General features: G+C 43.1%; 4 protein-coding genes across 4 annotated transcripts in view; all 4 read right to left on the bottom strand.

Annotated features, from left to right (window-relative positions):
- Nucleotides 1–144: 144 nt before the first annotated feature.
- On the bottom strand, nt 145–1,697 carry LOC135640761 (protein WVD2-like 7). Its single transcript, XM_065155496.1, has 5 exons — nt 1,677–1,697; nt 881–1,582; nt 343–798; nt 199–257; nt 145–151 (listed from the first exon to the last, which is right to left on the bottom strand). Exons 1-5 carry the CDS (start codon nt 1,695–1,697, stop codon nt 145–147), a joined length of 1,245 nt encoding a protein of 414 aa, XP_065011568.1.
- A 1,162-nt stretch (nt 1,698–2,859) lies between these two features.
- Nucleotides 2,860–4,011, bottom strand: LOC135640507 (MYB-like transcription factor ODO1). Its single transcript, XM_065154992.1, has 3 exons — nt 3,780–4,011; nt 3,493–3,622; nt 2,860–3,404 (listed from the first exon to the last, which is right to left on the bottom strand). The coding sequence occupies exons 1-3, from the start codon at nt 3,910–3,912 to the stop codon at nt 2,999–3,001; spliced, it is 669 nt and encodes a 222-aa protein (XP_065011064.1). The 5' UTR covers nt 3,913–4,011; the 3' UTR covers nt 2,860–2,998.
- Nucleotides 4,012–4,594: 583 nt separating this feature from the next.
- LOC103987153 (protein HHL1, chloroplastic) lies at nt 4,595–14,401 on the bottom strand. The gene is made up of 6 exons (XM_009405366.3): nt 14,044–14,401; nt 13,276–13,413; nt 11,219–11,305; nt 11,059–11,106; nt 5,128–5,270; nt 4,595–4,901 (listed from the first exon to the last, which is right to left on the bottom strand). Exons 1-6 carry the CDS (start codon nt 14,317–14,319, stop codon nt 4,889–4,891), a joined length of 705 nt encoding a protein of 234 aa, XP_009403641.1. The 5' UTR covers nt 14,320–14,401; the 3' UTR covers nt 4,595–4,888.
- A 505-nt stretch (nt 14,402–14,906) lies between these two features.
- Nucleotides 14,907–15,756, bottom strand: part of LOC135640764 (uncharacterized) — a 2,840-nt gene continuing 1,990 nt past the window's right edge. The window contains exons 5-6 of the mRNA XM_065155500.1: nt 15,550–15,624; nt 14,907–15,466 (exon numbers count right to left, since the gene is read on the bottom strand). Of these exons, the coding sequence (XP_065011572.1) occupies nt 15,040–15,466; nt 15,550–15,624 (502 nt within the window). The 3' untranslated portion in view covers nt 14,907–15,039. The remainder of the gene's footprint in view (nt 15,467–15,549; nt 15,625–15,756) is intronic.

Raw genomic sequence — 15,756 nt, forward strand, 5'->3', positions numbered from 1 at the left:
TTGATTAAAGTGTGTGCCTGTGTTCATGTTTAGTGTTCCTAAACAACAAATTGTTTCTTATCCGATATTTCAGGATCATGCCCCTTTAGAGATTATCATGGGCAATAATATACCTTACAACACTTAAATGCAGTTTCTGACATCTTAAGACCTGCAAGATCAGAATATTTAATAGCAGAATCATCAACCTTGTCGTACCTCTTCTTTTCTGACTGTATGATAACTGAGTTTAAACTTGGCACTCCATCCAAAGATACCTGAATTGCTCAATCAAATGTGGTTTACCATAGAGAACATCCTATGGGACATAAGATTCATTTACAATGGAAGTGAAAGAAGCACCTTATATGGTGTCCTATGATGACATGAGAGATCTGGAGATGGCTTTGCTGAATTCACAGTAGCTTTTGTTTCCTTGGCCTTCTCATGAACAGGTGACATTTTAGCTTTTGTTTCCTTGGCCTTCTCATGAACAGGTGACATTTTAGCTTTTGGATTGGCCCCTCCACTCTGAAATTGAGTAAGATTGACCGACATGTGCAACGATTTTGGAAATGTTGGAACTGATTTCTTGTTCTCCTTTGAGATAGAACCGTATTTCCTGTTACTGCCTGGAGTGGAAATGTTCTCCTTGGGACATCTCAAGGATGAAACCGGCCTTGACAGGGAAAATGGAATCCTGGATGAAGGGGAAGGAGGCAATCCTGATGATCTATGGCTAACTGATGATCTTGAAACAGTCACACTATAATTCTTCTCAGCTGAATCTATATTATCCATATTAATGACAAGACTTTCCTGGAAGAACCAAATTATCATGTCATCAGTGGCATTGACATGGATATGAAACCGGAACCGAAGAACTAGCCAAGCACATTACCTTCAGTGGCTTCTTCTCCGATGTACAGATCTCACTAAGCTCAAACCCAGAAGACTTGTTCTTGTTTTCAATATTTTCAACTGCTACATCGGTTGGTTCAAGTTGCAGAGAAGAACCAATGTGAATCTCATCTCCTTCTATTGCATTCCCCTTCTCCGCTTCTGCCACTTGTGGTTCATTGCTCTTGTCACACAGATCAAAACTGATACCTTTTCTCGAATTGTCAACCGTATGATTACTCTTCTCCTCAGATTCTACTTGTTCACCCTCTTCAACTGCTACATCTGTTGCTTCAAGTTGCAGAGAAGAACCGATGTGACTCTTATCTTCTTCTGTGGCATTCTCCTTCTCCACTTGTGCTACTTCACACAGATCAAAACTGATACCTGCTCTCGAAAAACAAGCACCTTGGTCGACCATACGATTACTCTTCTTCTCAGATTCTACGAATCCAGCGACATCTGTTTGCCTCCCAGGTAAGCTTTTATTGGCAGCATTTGCGGCTTCCTTCGTAGCTGCGACCCTCTTGTAGTGAGCTTCGAAGTAAGCTTTCTTCCGAGCAACACTACCCGGCACCGAGTACTTCTCGACCTCTTCCAAGTATCTGTTATGGTGGAAGGAAGACCATTTGCCCCAGTCTAGCGATTCCGACAAGAATCTCCCGAAAGATATCGACCCCCCTAATGCTGCAACATGGTTCTCCTGCCGACACCGACATCTCCTTACACCCTCAAGAAATGCTCATTCAAATCAAGAAGAAACTAAGAAAGCAAGTCGGATGGAAAGAGCTATTTACCTGAGCTTCATGAGATCCCATTTCAAGCACCGAAGAAACGAAAGGGTTCCAAAAAAATTGGGCTCAAAATGCTGAGAAATCCCAAAAAAAGGTGAGGCTTTTGAAATGGAAGAAGCGGTAAAACTTTTGGGCTCTGACTGACTGGAAAAGGAGGAAGCTTTTGGCACAACGGATCCTAACAAAGAAAGAGGAGAAATGTGTTGGTCAAAGCGTTTTGAATCGATCCGCCCACTAAATTGTTGCCTGTATCTGTGCTTTCCTTGTACGTTGCGCAGTCCTTTTGGCTCAACTACATGAGATCCGACCGTATCTAGTAGAAATTTAGGCATATTTGGACAATGTTCCTGATATAGAATCTTTTGTTTCTATTTATATGGAAATGGTATATACATGTCATTTCATATATTACTTACTTTGGGGGCTAAGGTACATTTTGGAGCAAAACAGATCAATTCTTCAACAATACAATAATGAGATTACAGACTAATCAAAAGATTTCAAATATCATGTAAAAATAAAATCTCAAGAAATCAGAAAAAGAAACTGAATAGAAAAAAAAAACACCAAAGATTTATTTATACCGATCAATTCAGTGATAATGATGGTCAGACCAACATACCAAAAAATCATAACAATCGAATCGAATCGAAGCATTTTTTCTTTCAAATAATCCTTTTTTTTTAATCTAATCCCATATTAAGTTATGATTAGAGTTTTAATTAACGCTACATCGTTAAGAGGTAACAAATCTACTTTTTCTTTTGATTTTTCTGATATGATGCCAAGGGTGCCAATTACATTATTATAAAGATCATAACCCTCAGGAAGATGACATCCAGATATTGATCTAAGCCATGTGCATGAAATGTTTATTGTCCCCTCATCCAATGATGAGCAATTGATTTATGACTAAACAACTGCACTCTAGTACAAAAATCAAGCACACTTCCAAGAACATGAGATGATGGTTGATCCCAATTATATTCCTCTGTCCCTTGGATTCCATCAGCCATCATGCATCCTCCTTGATCTTAGGGGTGAGACCTTCTCACTCTGTGATTTATAATGGCAGCTTATGTAGATCCAAACCTTGTAGGCATGTTTGGCAAACTTCCAAGAACACAAAGTCAATGCTGACTTTGCAGGCATATCTGCTGTATGCAAGCAAACAATTTAGTAGTTTAGGCTTATTCTTGTTTGAAGAATATTAAGATTACAAAGAATTAATGCTGAACTACATTCTGAAATCTGAATTCCTAATCTGATGAAAAGAATATGGAATTATCTCCAAGAAAAGAGCTTCTTTTGCTTAAGGCGATGGCTCATAGCAAGTTCCCATAGAAGAAGAGATCGTCAAGAGAAATGGTTGCTTCCGATGAAGGAAAAGAGTTATCCTTGCTAGAAGAAGGGCAGAGCGAGTCTTGCACTGAGAAGGAGGAGCTGCAGCTGCCTGAAGAGTTGACCTGCAGCCTATTGTCCTCTGCATTCATGCTCTGGAATGTCATCCAAATCCTATGCTCGAAGCCAGATTTGTCTTCCGAGCTGACTCCGATTTCCTTCTGTTTCATATCGATCATCATCTCCGGACTGGCATTTGGCGGATTGATGAGCTCGTGAGTCACAGGATTCAGGCCGAGGAGGTTGAGTCTCTTCTTGATTCGGGTGTTCCAGTGGTTCTTGATCTCGTTATCGGTTCGGCCAGGGAAATATGATGCGATCTTGGACCATCTGAGGCGAAAGGCTAAATTACTCGGCGGCATGCAAGGCGAGAATAAGAGCGTGAGATCGACGTAGAATCTTTCTTGTGCGAGGTTACCTGTTCCCGAGACGCGAATGGAGTTGGATGATTTGGCTCTCTTCTTCCGGGGAAATGGCCTCTCGCTTGAGGTCAGGACGAAGGTAGTTAGTCCATCTTAGCCTGCAGCTCTTCCCGCATCTCATCAGACCTATAGCAAAGCAGCAAAAGAAACAAACGTACCACGAACATGGTCAGCAAACAGACCATAATGATTCGGTGAGCTGAACGAAGGCTGAAAGGAGTTTGATTCGACACAACTCGTCGTCCAAACTGTAAGAAATCATCGGACAAGGTCCGGTCGGTACCAGCAAGCTTGGGCACGAGGCGCCAACAATGAATGCCATTGTTGATGATGAAGTTTATGAGCTTCTGGTCTTCCTCTGCTGTCCATGCCCCCCTTCTCATTCCGGCCTTGTCACAGCAGGGTTGCCTCCCCATCTCCAGAGAGAGAGAGAGAGAGAGAGAGAGAGAGAGAGAGGAACAAAGTAGAAGTTGTGGGTGCAAAGTTCATGCATGAATCCCCTACAAGGTCTTATAGATCGGGTCTCTAGATGCTGCCAGTTCATGGGTTGCTTAAACAAATGATCGAAGCGAGAGAGAGGGAGAGAAAGAGAGAGAGAGAGAAAGAGTCAGCCACCTCCGGAAGTCTCGCGAGAAGATGCTTTGAGATGGATTACGACATGGCGGTGGTTGAGGAGCAGGAGAGAAAGCACTCATGTCTGCTGTATCTTCTGTTGTCTCGAGGAGGAGGAGGAGGAAGTGAAGAGATTCCTTCCATGATAGCCGAAGATTCTGCCTCGAGCTTTTGTCTTCAGGTGCGCATCACACAAGAAGAGGGAGAGGGAGAGGAGACGACGCATGTGGAAATGCTGCTGCCCAGACTCTGCTATCCATTTCAAGATTCCATTGTTCTCTGCTTCTCTGTTCATTCTTCCTGCAATAGAATCTTGGAGAGGATACGACGCATGTGGAGATGCTGCTGCCCAGACTCTGCTATCCATTTCAAGATTCCATTGTTCTCTGCTTCTCTGTTCATTATTCCTGCAATAGAATCTTTTGCATTCCACTCTGTTGAAGGCTGCCCTCAAATTGATCTCTGACAACCATCTCATGGTATGAATTATGGAGAATCCAAGTCCTTTTCAGATAATATGACAATGAGAGTTCTTTTACAACATATCTGTTCTTGTAAGGCTTTGAAATACCATTTGCAAATAGCAGAACTTGCAACTCCAAATAACTTAGTGGAGATTGAAAGAAAAGGTGAACAATTTCACTCGATGATGTAGAAGAGATGTACACAAAAGTTTGAGCTGTCGAGTACGAACAACTAAGGTAAAGATTTGATAACATCAGAAAAGATATCAGCTCACAGAGATCTTTGGCCATCTTGATGTCAGAAGTCCATATTCCTTCAGCTCTTCACTCTGCAACAAGGAGGATAAATGGCTTGTGTCAAACATTTGTGTAACTGTTGTTTATAAGAAACCAAAAAGAGTTGTTTATGATTTCTCCATTCACAATATCATAAAAGTGAACATCTAAACATACTAATAACAACTGAAACAAGCATGTGGCCTAACTAAATGACCAAATTTAAACTTTTACTAGACAGCTCAGAGAAAAAGATCATTTTTTATTTGTAATACTCACTCGGATTGTGATTCTGGTTCCTCATCAGTTAATGAACCCAAGGATGTAAGCTTTCCAAATGACTCTTTAGCATCACTGGTAGCATTGCCGAAGAAGTCTTTCACCTTGTCAAGGACGGTTTTAAGCTCTTCCTGTGTTGGAAGCTGTAAAGAAAACACAATTATTTATCAAGCTCCGACAAGTCATGAATTTAGTGACAATTATCATAATGAAAAGTCAGAATTTAGTCTGACAAAAACAAATGTAATTTTTTTTTGTTTCTTGAGAAAATTTATCTCAAGTACTTCCATGGTAATTCAAATGCATGACAAGCCTACCGAATATAAGATACAGAGAGGTACTGTCACGGACAAACTTCTCAACAAGATGTTGGATGTAATGCTTATGTGTGTCCGTGTCTTTTGGCATGTTCATACCCTGTACAGAATGTAAAGGGGCGACCGAAGGCTTATAAGTCCCATTTTAGTTGGGTGGTGGCCTCTTTAGGCTTGTAAATAAAGGTTGTGTCATGTGGACACGTGCGAGAGCTTTTCGGTCTGTAATGGACCATTTTACCCTTTGTTGTGCCACTGTTCAGAGCTTGTAAAGTCTGTTTGTAATTTGCATTGTCTATGAAGTGTTTTTCGGAGATGTTTGCTTGTGGATCCCGATTGAGGCGTTCTCTCTTGCCTATTCTCTCTTTTGTTGGTCCTAAGGGACAATGGGAGTCTTCGGGGAGGCTGACCTTTGCGGACGGACACGCAAGGGTGCCGCACGACTTAGGCAAAACCAGCTAAGTCCGTGTCATATGGTATCAGAGCAGGACAAGCACTCATAGAAACACTTAGCATGCAAACGTGGGGGACCTAGCGGGGCTGCGTTGAGGGCAGTCAGCACACGCGCGACCGTTTGGGGGAAAACGGGTATGGAGATGTAGGGAAAAGAGTCGCTCAGAGGTGCGGGCATATGAGATTGGCATTCACAGGAATGGCCAACCCTTCGCGCAAGAGGCACCACGAGAACAGGCAAGCTTGGAAGAATTTGGAGCGCACAAAGGTTGGGATGGCTGAGTTTGAGCTACGGCTCAACGTTGACAACTATACTTGATGGTGCTCTAGGCAAGCGAGGCGCTTGGCAAGAATGAGACCATCCAAGGTGGAATGAGTTGCTCAACGACCAAAAGAGTTATGCAAAGCTCACAGAGGTGAGGGGAATTGCTAACTCGAAGAATTTGGTACTCATGCATGGGCTTGTATGCGGACGACGGAATGTTCGTGGCCATCCCAAGGCGGCCGAGACTCGGCGCCATGGAGCATTGAAACTTTCTCTTCGGCATGTGAATGATACGTCCGTAGGAGGCTGAAGTGTGCAACGAGTTCAGCATGTTGCTAGGCCTTGAGGGGTGCAGTGGGGGTTGTATTGACGGGGAGTCGCAATCTAGCAAGTGCGTTTGCAGGAGGCAGAGCAATGCACAGTTTGTTCAGCAGATCGGAGTAGTCCAAGGGGATGGTGGTCTCCGAAACGAAGAGAGATGTTGCTCCAATGGGACAGTTATCCAGGAGGGATAAGTCTCAGCTCTCCAGAGGGAGAATCATGTGAGACGGACTTCACATGTTGAGGAGGAGTACCTCAACAAACAACAACTCCACGAAGCTCGATGGACTGAGCAAGCGGCGAGGAGTCGTCGCATGATCTCGCTCGAGAGAATGCATTGGTGGATGCATTGCGAGATCAAGTGGGGGAGCGACCTGAAGCAACTTAAATGAAGGCACACTTGGAGTCGATGTGGAGATCGGACTCAAGGGAGGGCTGACCCGTGGAATGGTGGGCGCGAGGGCCACCATCGACTCAATGCAGAAACGAGGAGCGGAGCAACTTGGGTGTAACTTGGCGAAGTACCCAAGCCGCATGAAGGGAGCCAGCATAGAAGTTGGAACATGGAGCAGAGGCACAGTGCTTTCCTTAGACAGAGGTCAAGGACATGAACTCTTGCAGAGGCAAGAGTAGAATCATGTTGTTCCATGGATCTTTCATTCTGACGGAGCGGACTCATCTTGCATGGTGCCAAAGACGAAGGGAGCTTCGGGGCACATGCACCTTATCTCGGAGGAGCATTTGATGAAGGAACTAAGGCGACTCAATTTGCGGAGGTGAAGTTGAGTTCAGAAGGCCTTAGCACGGGGCAAGAGGACGCAGAGGCGGGTACTCTTGAAGAATATGCCACAGTGTTGTCATTCGAAGTTGCCATGAAGGAAGCGGTGCGCAGCGGAGATTGTGCTGGTAGGGGCAGAGGCCCAGGATCCAGACAATGGTGCACAAATTACAGTGAAGTCGGTGGACTTCGGGAGCTACTAGGCGATGGACTGTCCTAGAGTGGTGCTTCATCTGGGTGTGACCCAAGAGTGGGTGGATGAAGGTCGATTGCCAAAGGAGCGAACAAAATCGAAGGTGGAGGAGACCCTGCGATGTATTGGCAGAGGCCACACATGGAGGGTTCACAATTCGAGTTTATTCCACAAGGATCAGAATGCAATGGAGATGTCACCAGGAGGCGACATGGTGCAGCGGATCGTGGTGGAACAGTTCGTGGCAATGCGATACACATCGGTGGGTCCCGTGAGGGATGAGATCATATGGAGGTATGATCGGGAGCTACTGGGAGCTCCGCTTTGGTGAACAACACGACGGCAAGAAGGGCTATGGATTCAAGGAGTGAAGGTCATGGTACCGTAGAGGCGGGTCTTCCGGGCGTGCACCGAATTTTGCATCGGATGAAAACCTTGGTCATCAGCATATGGGGGTTGGGTTCCACCAAGGGAAAAGTTCGAATGCAAGTACCAGTGAGTTCCATGGGAGGGACTTGATCATGCAGAGGTATGATCGAAGTAGCTGGAGAGTTGGACTGCTCCAGAGCTCATATTCGCTTAAGGGAGCCCGACAAGTCAGAGGACAAGGTCGAGTAAGCGAACGTTGCTACCAAGGAAGCTAAGGAGAACAGAATTGGTGCAAACCCTACAACGCAATGGCAGAGGCCATGCATGGGAGTTGCAGTCTGTCTTTCCATCGACCAAACAGACTGCTTGGAGAACACAGAGGTGTTGAAGCAGGGGGTCGAAAGGGGCGAGGAAGCGACGATGAGTCCAGAGGGACTTAGCTACCCAAAATCAAGCATCAGTTAGAATGGAGGTGGACTCAGAGGAGTGCCACGGAAACATATCTACTGATCGTGAAGAAAAGGGATGCAGATGCGAGGTGACGGATAGTAGTGCCATGGGCATGGCAGCGCCATGGTACCGCAGAGGCGGGACTTCCGTAAAAGTCATTGATCCCTTGCTCTCATTGAGGGAGAGCGCTTGGTCGTGAAAGGGGCCGAGGAGGTGGAGTATGCAGAGGCAATCTCCAAGTACCGAGACAAGGCTGAAGGGCAGAGGCCAAGAAACTTCGTAAGACCGGTGTCAACAAGTTTTTCATCAAGATAGCCGTAAGTGAAGGACTTCGGGTCATGCAAGAGTGCACGACCAAGGAACGAAGCAAGCAGTACGTGGTGCTGTACCTTTGCTACTCAGTGAGTAGGCGGCAGGGTTGATGGAGAAGACGGTACAATCCCAGAGGCGACCTCATCTATCAGAGAATTACTCCAAGTTGGGGTGAAAACTTCCCGCATTCCAGAAGTTCAATGGCATTGAGAAGGTGAATCACAGTAGCTAACTCAAAGCAAGGAGTGCAAACACTTCAAGTGCTTCAGAAGTGTGAGCAAAGAGCAGGCGAAGGCCAGTAACCAGCTCGATGCGTGAAGTACAACCTCGAGGAGGCGGGCGAAGTCAAGTAACCTTTGCCTTCTCAACTCTTAAGAGAATGGGCGAAACCGAGTACCCCAGTTCTCTTATCTATCCAGCAGAGGAGCTCTGCACAAGTTCAAAGACCCTTCGAAGATAATGGAAGACAATAGTTGTCAAATCCTCACCAACGGTGATCGGTGCTACTGAGAGTAGATTGTCCGCTTCATTTCCCAACGAAATACCAATCGAAAGAGGAAGTGATGCGAACCTACTTGGATGTGACAACTAACTAAAAGAAGAGTCAATGAGCAGATTTTGTGGAGGAAGGACCCAAAACTTCAGAAGTTTGCGAGGCGATGCTCGTTAAAGCTCCAACAAGCATCCACCCAGTTCAAGCAGCATGTGGAAACTTTGAGAGACTGACGCAGTAAGGATGGTCTTTTCCTTCATTTGGTGGATCCGCAGGAATCAACGAGGATCAACACAACTCAGCCAACCCCACACCAGAGTCAGAGTCATTGGCGAGTTGAAGCAGCATGGCGGATCAATGGTTCGACTACTCAAAAACAACAGCGGAGAGCAGCTGGGAGCTAGGAGGTGCATTGCAGCTGGAGCAGAAGATTGAAGACTCAGCAAAGACGAAGAGTTGCAGTGTTCACAAAGGCTTCGACGAGGACGTCGAAGGGATAAGTGGGGGAGAATGTCACGGACAAACTTCTCAACAAGATGTTGGATGTAATGCTTATGTGTGTCCGTGTCTTTTGGCATGTTCATGCCCTGTACAGAATGTAAAGGGGCGGCCGAAGGCTTATAAGTCCCATTTTAGTTGGGTGGTGGCCTCTTTAGGCTTGTAAATAAAGGTTGTGTCATGTGGACACGTGCGAGAGCTTTTCGGTCTGTAATGGACCACTTTACCCTTTGTTGTGCCACTGTTCAAAGCTTGTAAAGTCTGTTTGTAATTTGCATTGTCTATGAAGTGTTTTTCGGAGATGTTTGCTTGTGGATCCCGATTGAGACGTTCTCTCTTGCCTATTCTCTCTTTTGTTGGTCCTAAGGGACAATGAGAGTCTTCGGGGAGGCTGACCTTTGCGGACGGACACGCAAGGGTGCCGCACGACTTAGGCAAAACCAGCTAAGTCCGTGTCAGTACGTTAGGAACATATGGATCTTACACCAGTTCATGATATTGGTTATTATAGCCCAATCTACTGGTGCACTACATGTGAACTGCTAAGCCCCTTTCATGGCCATCTACAGCATATGAGAAGGACTATGTTGCCATCTTGAAAAGATCAAGGTTTTGCCCTCAACATAAGTTATAGCTGTGGTACGGTGGTAAGCACTTCGATCCTACAAGTAGTACCGGTGGGGTTTAAGGTTAGAGTCCACTTGGTTTTGCTAGGAGAAGGGAAAGATTGTAGCTTTATGGAAGATCAGTACCAACTTATAGTCTAGTTTACCCATACACGCATAGCACCAGTGCTTGATAGTGCAACATGATGGTGTACCACATGCACATTTCAAAGCCCCTTAGGCTCATATGTAGAAAGGAAGAAAGATTCTGTGCTTCCATCTTCTAAGGATTAACATTGCACCCAAAGCATACACAAAAGCTCTTAATGTAGTGTTACTGGTAATCACAATAGATCCTTTCAATGTTCTTGCTGAGATATTAAACATATAAAAAGAAGAGGTATCTTGCAGTGTCATGAATAAGATCACAAATACAGTCTTCGTGAAAAAAAAGGGCAGAAGTTAACATATAAAATATTTTCTCATCATTGTGCAGATATGAAATTCTCATACTCCAATATAGATAACTCAACACAAGATATTCTAAAAATCAATAAACCAGCAAAATTTACACGACTATGTAAACTCACTTGATGTTGAATTTAGAGCAGATAAATGAAATCATGCAACTGTGTGAATATTGGTCAATTCTATCCAATAAGCAGCTTTAGGCACCATCATGGCAAAGTATCTGTAGCACTCTAGAAATATCGATAAAAAAATTTATGTACATCATAGAGGGATCATGTAAGTACCATCTTTTTTTTCTGATCTAAAGCATTTATTGCAAAACTATGCATGTGATGCAAAAAATAACTTCATCCTATGAGTGCTGAATAGGAGATAAGACACTAAGAAAAAAAAGGGGAAAAAAACATACTTCAATGACATTGGAAGTAGAAATTGCAGCCCTCAAATTGTTATTTTCCTGCAAAGATCAAAGCAAATTAGCAGGAATTTTACACGCTGAGGGAGAAAGACGCTCCTCTCTCTAGCAACACCAACAATATATATTTAATTTTAGGATTGTAGAGCCTTACAACAAGTTTGTAACCATATCTAAATGATGTAGCAGATCGCAAAACACGGTATTGTTTAACTGCTGTCTTTTGTATTTCCTTCTCATCCTGTTTACACATGACAAGAAATTTACTTACATTGAAAATTTAAAAGCTTCTAAAATAGACTAGAAATTATCACAATGAACTTCTTAAAAACAAAATGCAAAAATCTGATAAAGGATAGTCTTCTTTATAAAATTCTTTAAGTTAGTTGCATCATGTTATTCTGTGAGAACGTGGTATCTTACACAGTTCAAGCTGCACGCAATGGTATAAGATAACTCAAATGATGAAATGGCTAAGCAATCATAGCCCACTAGTTCTTCTGAGGTTGTGTAGATTCAACACCACTTGTAGGATCAACTCATCCCTTAATGGATCATGTAGATCAAACAAGAAATTCCCAAAATTTTTCAGGGAATTGTTTGGACCTAAATACCCCAAACTCGGTGCAGATACAGACTTGAAGGCTGGTGTGGGTTCAAGAATGAAGCAATGTCAAAACATCTAGGAAGCATGCATATAATGAATACATGTGTGTAGGATAAAACATTCAGACAAGTGAGCTTAGTTTTAACTATGCTTTTCCCATTTTATTTGTGTCCAATAACTAACATACAAGAAAAAGAAAAGGTTTTGAAATCTACATCGGATTGTGGTGCCATATTCCTTAATATACAGGATACACTACAGGATACACAAAATAATGATTCTGAATATAAGGAATCATGATTCGCATTAAGCTTCCAGACAGTGGAGATTCTAGAACTGGTGCATCCGGGCTTATTCAAGATTCATGCTATTCTAGTTCAAACTCGACTAAATCTGATTGGAACTCAGCTGGTCTAAGTCAACATTGATGAAATCTGGTCAATTCAGACTAATTTCTAGCCAATTCATGGCTGTATTATTCTCAGCAGGTTCTGACCACTGCTAGCTGTTTCCAATGAATTTATGAATCCAGAAAATTCTGTATAAAACCAAGCAATTACTAAGAAATAAACAACATTCTTTTATCAAGATAAATCTAGGACAAGAATAGCACTGGTATAATCTAAAAGAGAAAGATCTGCCTAACAAACACTACCAGCAACCAATTATGTGAATTTAACTAAAAAACATGAAAGACACCAGCGAACAAGGAAACAGTTCCGATTATATTCCATCAAGCTCACAGGAGATACCCTTTTTATCAAGATAAATACTTAAAGCACTATATGTAACTGTAATCATAAGAGGAGTGAAGTTACAACTTAAAATCATATGAAGTTGCATGATTATCATCTTTGAGATAAGGTGTTAGATCCAAGAATAAGGTTGTTGATACACAACTATTCCTATAATTTAAACCAAATAATGGTAATATAGAGATATGAAGTGAAATGATTTCCTAACCAACTAGCTTGCATCATATGGGTTAATGCTAGCAAGCAAGAATATGAATGTGCTGGATAGGCTAGGAAAATTGAAGCAAATAAAATACAATGATTTTGAGAACAATTCAGTCACATCTAAACAAAAACAGAGGAGAGAATTATGATATAACAAGTGCTATTTCATGCATGCATAAGTTAGAATGATGATTTTCACTCATTCTCTGCTATGCCTATGTTTCCCACAAATCCTAAAAACTATTTCTTGCAGCTTTGGAAGGTGTAAAGGAGGGTTCATTAAAACCTGATTTGTTAACTTTTAGTGAATACTTGTGTTGAAGTTCAATGGTGACAATGGAACAGGGAGTCAAGGATTGATACAGAATTGATAGAGTTTCAGGGGAGGATTCAATATAAGTTTCACTAAGACTATGTCTAACACAGAAAGGAAAAGTTGTGTTCAACTTAGAGCAGACACAAAAGGTATGGCATAAGAGCTGAGCGTCTTAACTGACCCATATAAGCTGGAAAAAGAAAAGGACAGCTAAACAATCCAAGCATCATTGTGGACAACATAGTGAATAGTTTATCTTCATTCTTTTATTCATAGAGTAGGTGGTTGAGAAAATGAAGGACATGAGAGATACCAAGAGAAAGCATTACTCTATATATAACAGCTGCAATATTTCGAGCAATGGTGTCTTTGTAGATATATTTTCCAAGAAAGTTATCTTTTGCTGCCACCATAATCTTCGCAGTTGTGCCGCCACTTATTATACTAAGCGGGTACCAAAGATACACCTGCAAAATTACCACATCATATGCCTTCAGTTTGTGATTAACAAATTGAATGTCATTAGATACATAAGATCCAACAAAACAACAAGCTTTGTGAGGTTTACCCATCTCCTTTGAACACTTTTTGTGTCAGGTGACTCTAAAGCGCTTCCAACGCATATTTATTTGTGACAATGATGATGCAAACTATTATCTTTCTTATGATACGTTGCTCATCCTTAGGTGTCCAAGTATGGGTTGAACAATATCATCAAGTAGGGTTCTGCTGTGTACCAAAAATAGTTGGTCCTTTCAGCAGTTTCACTCACTCTAGTGAAGCTAATGAATCAAAAAATTGGGCTTGCCAATTGCCCTCTCCTTCATGGGCGTAGGCCTATCAACATGCTTATCTGGATTCAACTTTTCTTGAATACCTTTCTAAAGAACTAAAATTCGCTAAATTTAGTGACAAAAAATGAGCTTCCCTCTAGACTTGTAAAACCCAATGTTTATCAATCCGAAAAAAGCAATAACAAAATCAGCAAAATTTAAGGCTTTGATTGAAAATTATCATTATATTTCCTCGATCTTGAGGACAGAAAAGAAAGAGAGAGAGAAAGAAGGGGGGGTGGGGGAATGCTGATGACACGATACGTTGGAGGTGCGGATGAAGACAACGAAACGAGGGTTGCCGTCGTCCTCGATCTTGGGGAGACGGGGAGGGGGAGGGCGCTGGGACTGCCGACCCGCCATCATCCCCCTCTTCCCCTTGGCTTCCACAACCAGCAGATTCCGCCGCCGCTGCTGACGCTTGTTGCCGGTCGTGACGCTGGCAAGGGGCGAGCCGCGCAAGAAGAAGCGGGCGTCTTCCTGAAGCAGCGCTCCTTTCGGGTTGCAGGTAGGAAGCCGAACGAGCGAGCCCATCGACATGGTCACCTCGATCCTCTTCTCCTCCTCTCGACCCCCGTCTCCCTCTCCCCCCTCGGTTTCTTATCCAAACGTTCGCTCTCCTACTCTGGTTCGAGTGGGGCCCGCCACAACAAACGTGGGATTGACCCAACAGACAAGCCAAGTGTCTTTAGACACCACTCGTTCACTTGCCACGTACATTTCTTTAGTGTTTTTTATGGCTCATAATATTTGGACTTACCATTACCACTAATTCTCACATTGCCTGCAAGATTGCACGGCTCATAGTATTTACTGTATTATGTAGTAAGAAATAATCATACAAGAAAGTCAAAATAGTAACAGTTGACATACTCTGTTTGAGTCAATATACTTCGTTTAACTTCAGATAACATTGGATTAAGATTTAAAATTCAGCTTCAAATTCTTTGAATCTCTCCTTCATCAATAGGAAAATGATGGGAATTAACAGTATTTTGTAGTAACAAAATGAGGTTGACCTGCAAACAAGACACAGTAACAGTTGACCTGAAATATTGTATTTGAGTCATAAATAATTCATTTGAATTCAGAATAACATTGGATTAAGAGTTGACCAACTAGCACAAAGATTTCCACGGTTCCTACCTGATTCTTTGAATGACTGTTGACTCACTCTCAGAGTCAACGTGCCGTGCCATTTCAATTGGCAAAGAGAATGCAGCAGAGCATTGTCCGTCAACAGGTCAATCAATCGCTATGTTACGTTGTTCGGCCCCTTAGGCGACCGTAGACGGTCATGGAGGCGGCAGCTCTAAGATTGGCTCGAGCAGAACGGAGTGCGCGTAGCTGTTGCTCGCGGCTGCCTTGAAATGCCACCCTGAATTCTTCCCTTTGCAACCTCAAAGCCATGGCTGCGTCCTCCGACTGGCTCGGGCCAATCCTTCTTCTGAAGCTCCTGGCGTCTCTCTCCGTCACCTGGGAAGAAGCTTGAGCTGCACTTCTCCTGATGCTTCTGCTACTGATGTTTCTGTTGCTGTTGTTCTGTTCAGAACTGCTGCTCTGGGTTTTGCCACCAGGTGGAGTAGCAGCGACTGCGCTGCTGCTCTTCCGTGCTTCCACTTCTTCAGGGAATAGAAGCTGAATTGTGTTCCACAATACTGTGTTTATAGTGCAAGATCTCGCATTGCTGCAACAATGGCGACTTCCTCTCAGATGAAGATGGAGCATATTTTGCTGAAGCCGAAGAAGAAAGAGCAGTAGCAAAGATACCTTATCAGTTGCCTACATTTTGGGCATTTCTTTCCGCATTTATTAGCGGCAGATTTCAAGCATTTGATGCAAAAGCTGCGAATAAGAATGTGATCTTTATCAGTAAGATGATGCAGCATTGGTTTTCATTTTGAGAAAAGGAAGCAAATGTAGTATTACTTAATTGGACAATTATGAAAGAACAAATAATATCAAGTTCATTAGCCA

Source organism: Musa acuminata, chromosome BXJ3-6 (genome assembly GCF_036884655.1).
Source record: "Musa acuminata AAA Group cultivar baxijiao chromosome BXJ3-6, Cavendish_Baxijiao_AAA, whole genome shotgun sequence".
Taxonomy (NCBI): domain Eukaryota; kingdom Viridiplantae; phylum Streptophyta; class Magnoliopsida; order Zingiberales; family Musaceae; genus Musa; species Musa acuminata.

Excerpts from the sequence above, each read along its gene's own strand:
- LOC135640761 (XM_065155496.1), bottom strand. The coding sequence starts at position 1,697 with ATGGGATCTCATGAAGCTCAG. Across the intron at positions 1,583-1,676 it reads TGGGATCTCATGAAGCTCAG|GAGAACCATGTTGCAGCATT; the intron begins GTAAATAGCTCT and ends CGGTGTCGGCAG. Across the intron at positions 799-880 it reads CGGAGAAGAAGCCACTGAAG|GAAAGTCTTGTCATTAATAT; the intron begins GTAATGTGCTTG and ends TGGTTCTTCCAG.
- LOC135640507 (XM_065154992.1), bottom strand. The coding sequence starts at position 3,912 with ATGGGGAGGCAACCCTGCTGTGACAAGGCCGGAATGAGAAGGGGGGCA. Across the intron at positions 3,623-3,779 it reads CCTCGTGCCCAAGCTTGCTG|GTCTGATGAGATGCGGGAAG; the intron begins GTACCGACCGGA and ends GCTTTGCTATAG. Across the intron at positions 3,405-3,492 it reads CATTCGCGTCTCGGGAACAG|ATGGTCCAAGATCGCATCAT; the intron begins GTAACCTCGCAC and ends CTTTCGCCTCAG.
- LOC103987153 (XM_009405366.3), bottom strand. The coding sequence starts at position 14,319 with ATGTCGATGGGCTCGCTCGTTCGGCTTCCTACCTGCAACCCGAAAGGA. Across the intron at positions 11,306-13,275 it reads TTGCAGCTGTTATATATAGA|GATGAGAAGGAAATACAAAA; the intron begins GTAATGCTTTCT and ends ATGTGTAAACAG. Across the intron at positions 5,271-11,058 it reads CTACTTCCAATGTCATTGAA|CTTCCAACACAGGAAGAGCT; the intron begins GTATGTTTTTTT and ends TTTTCTTTACAG.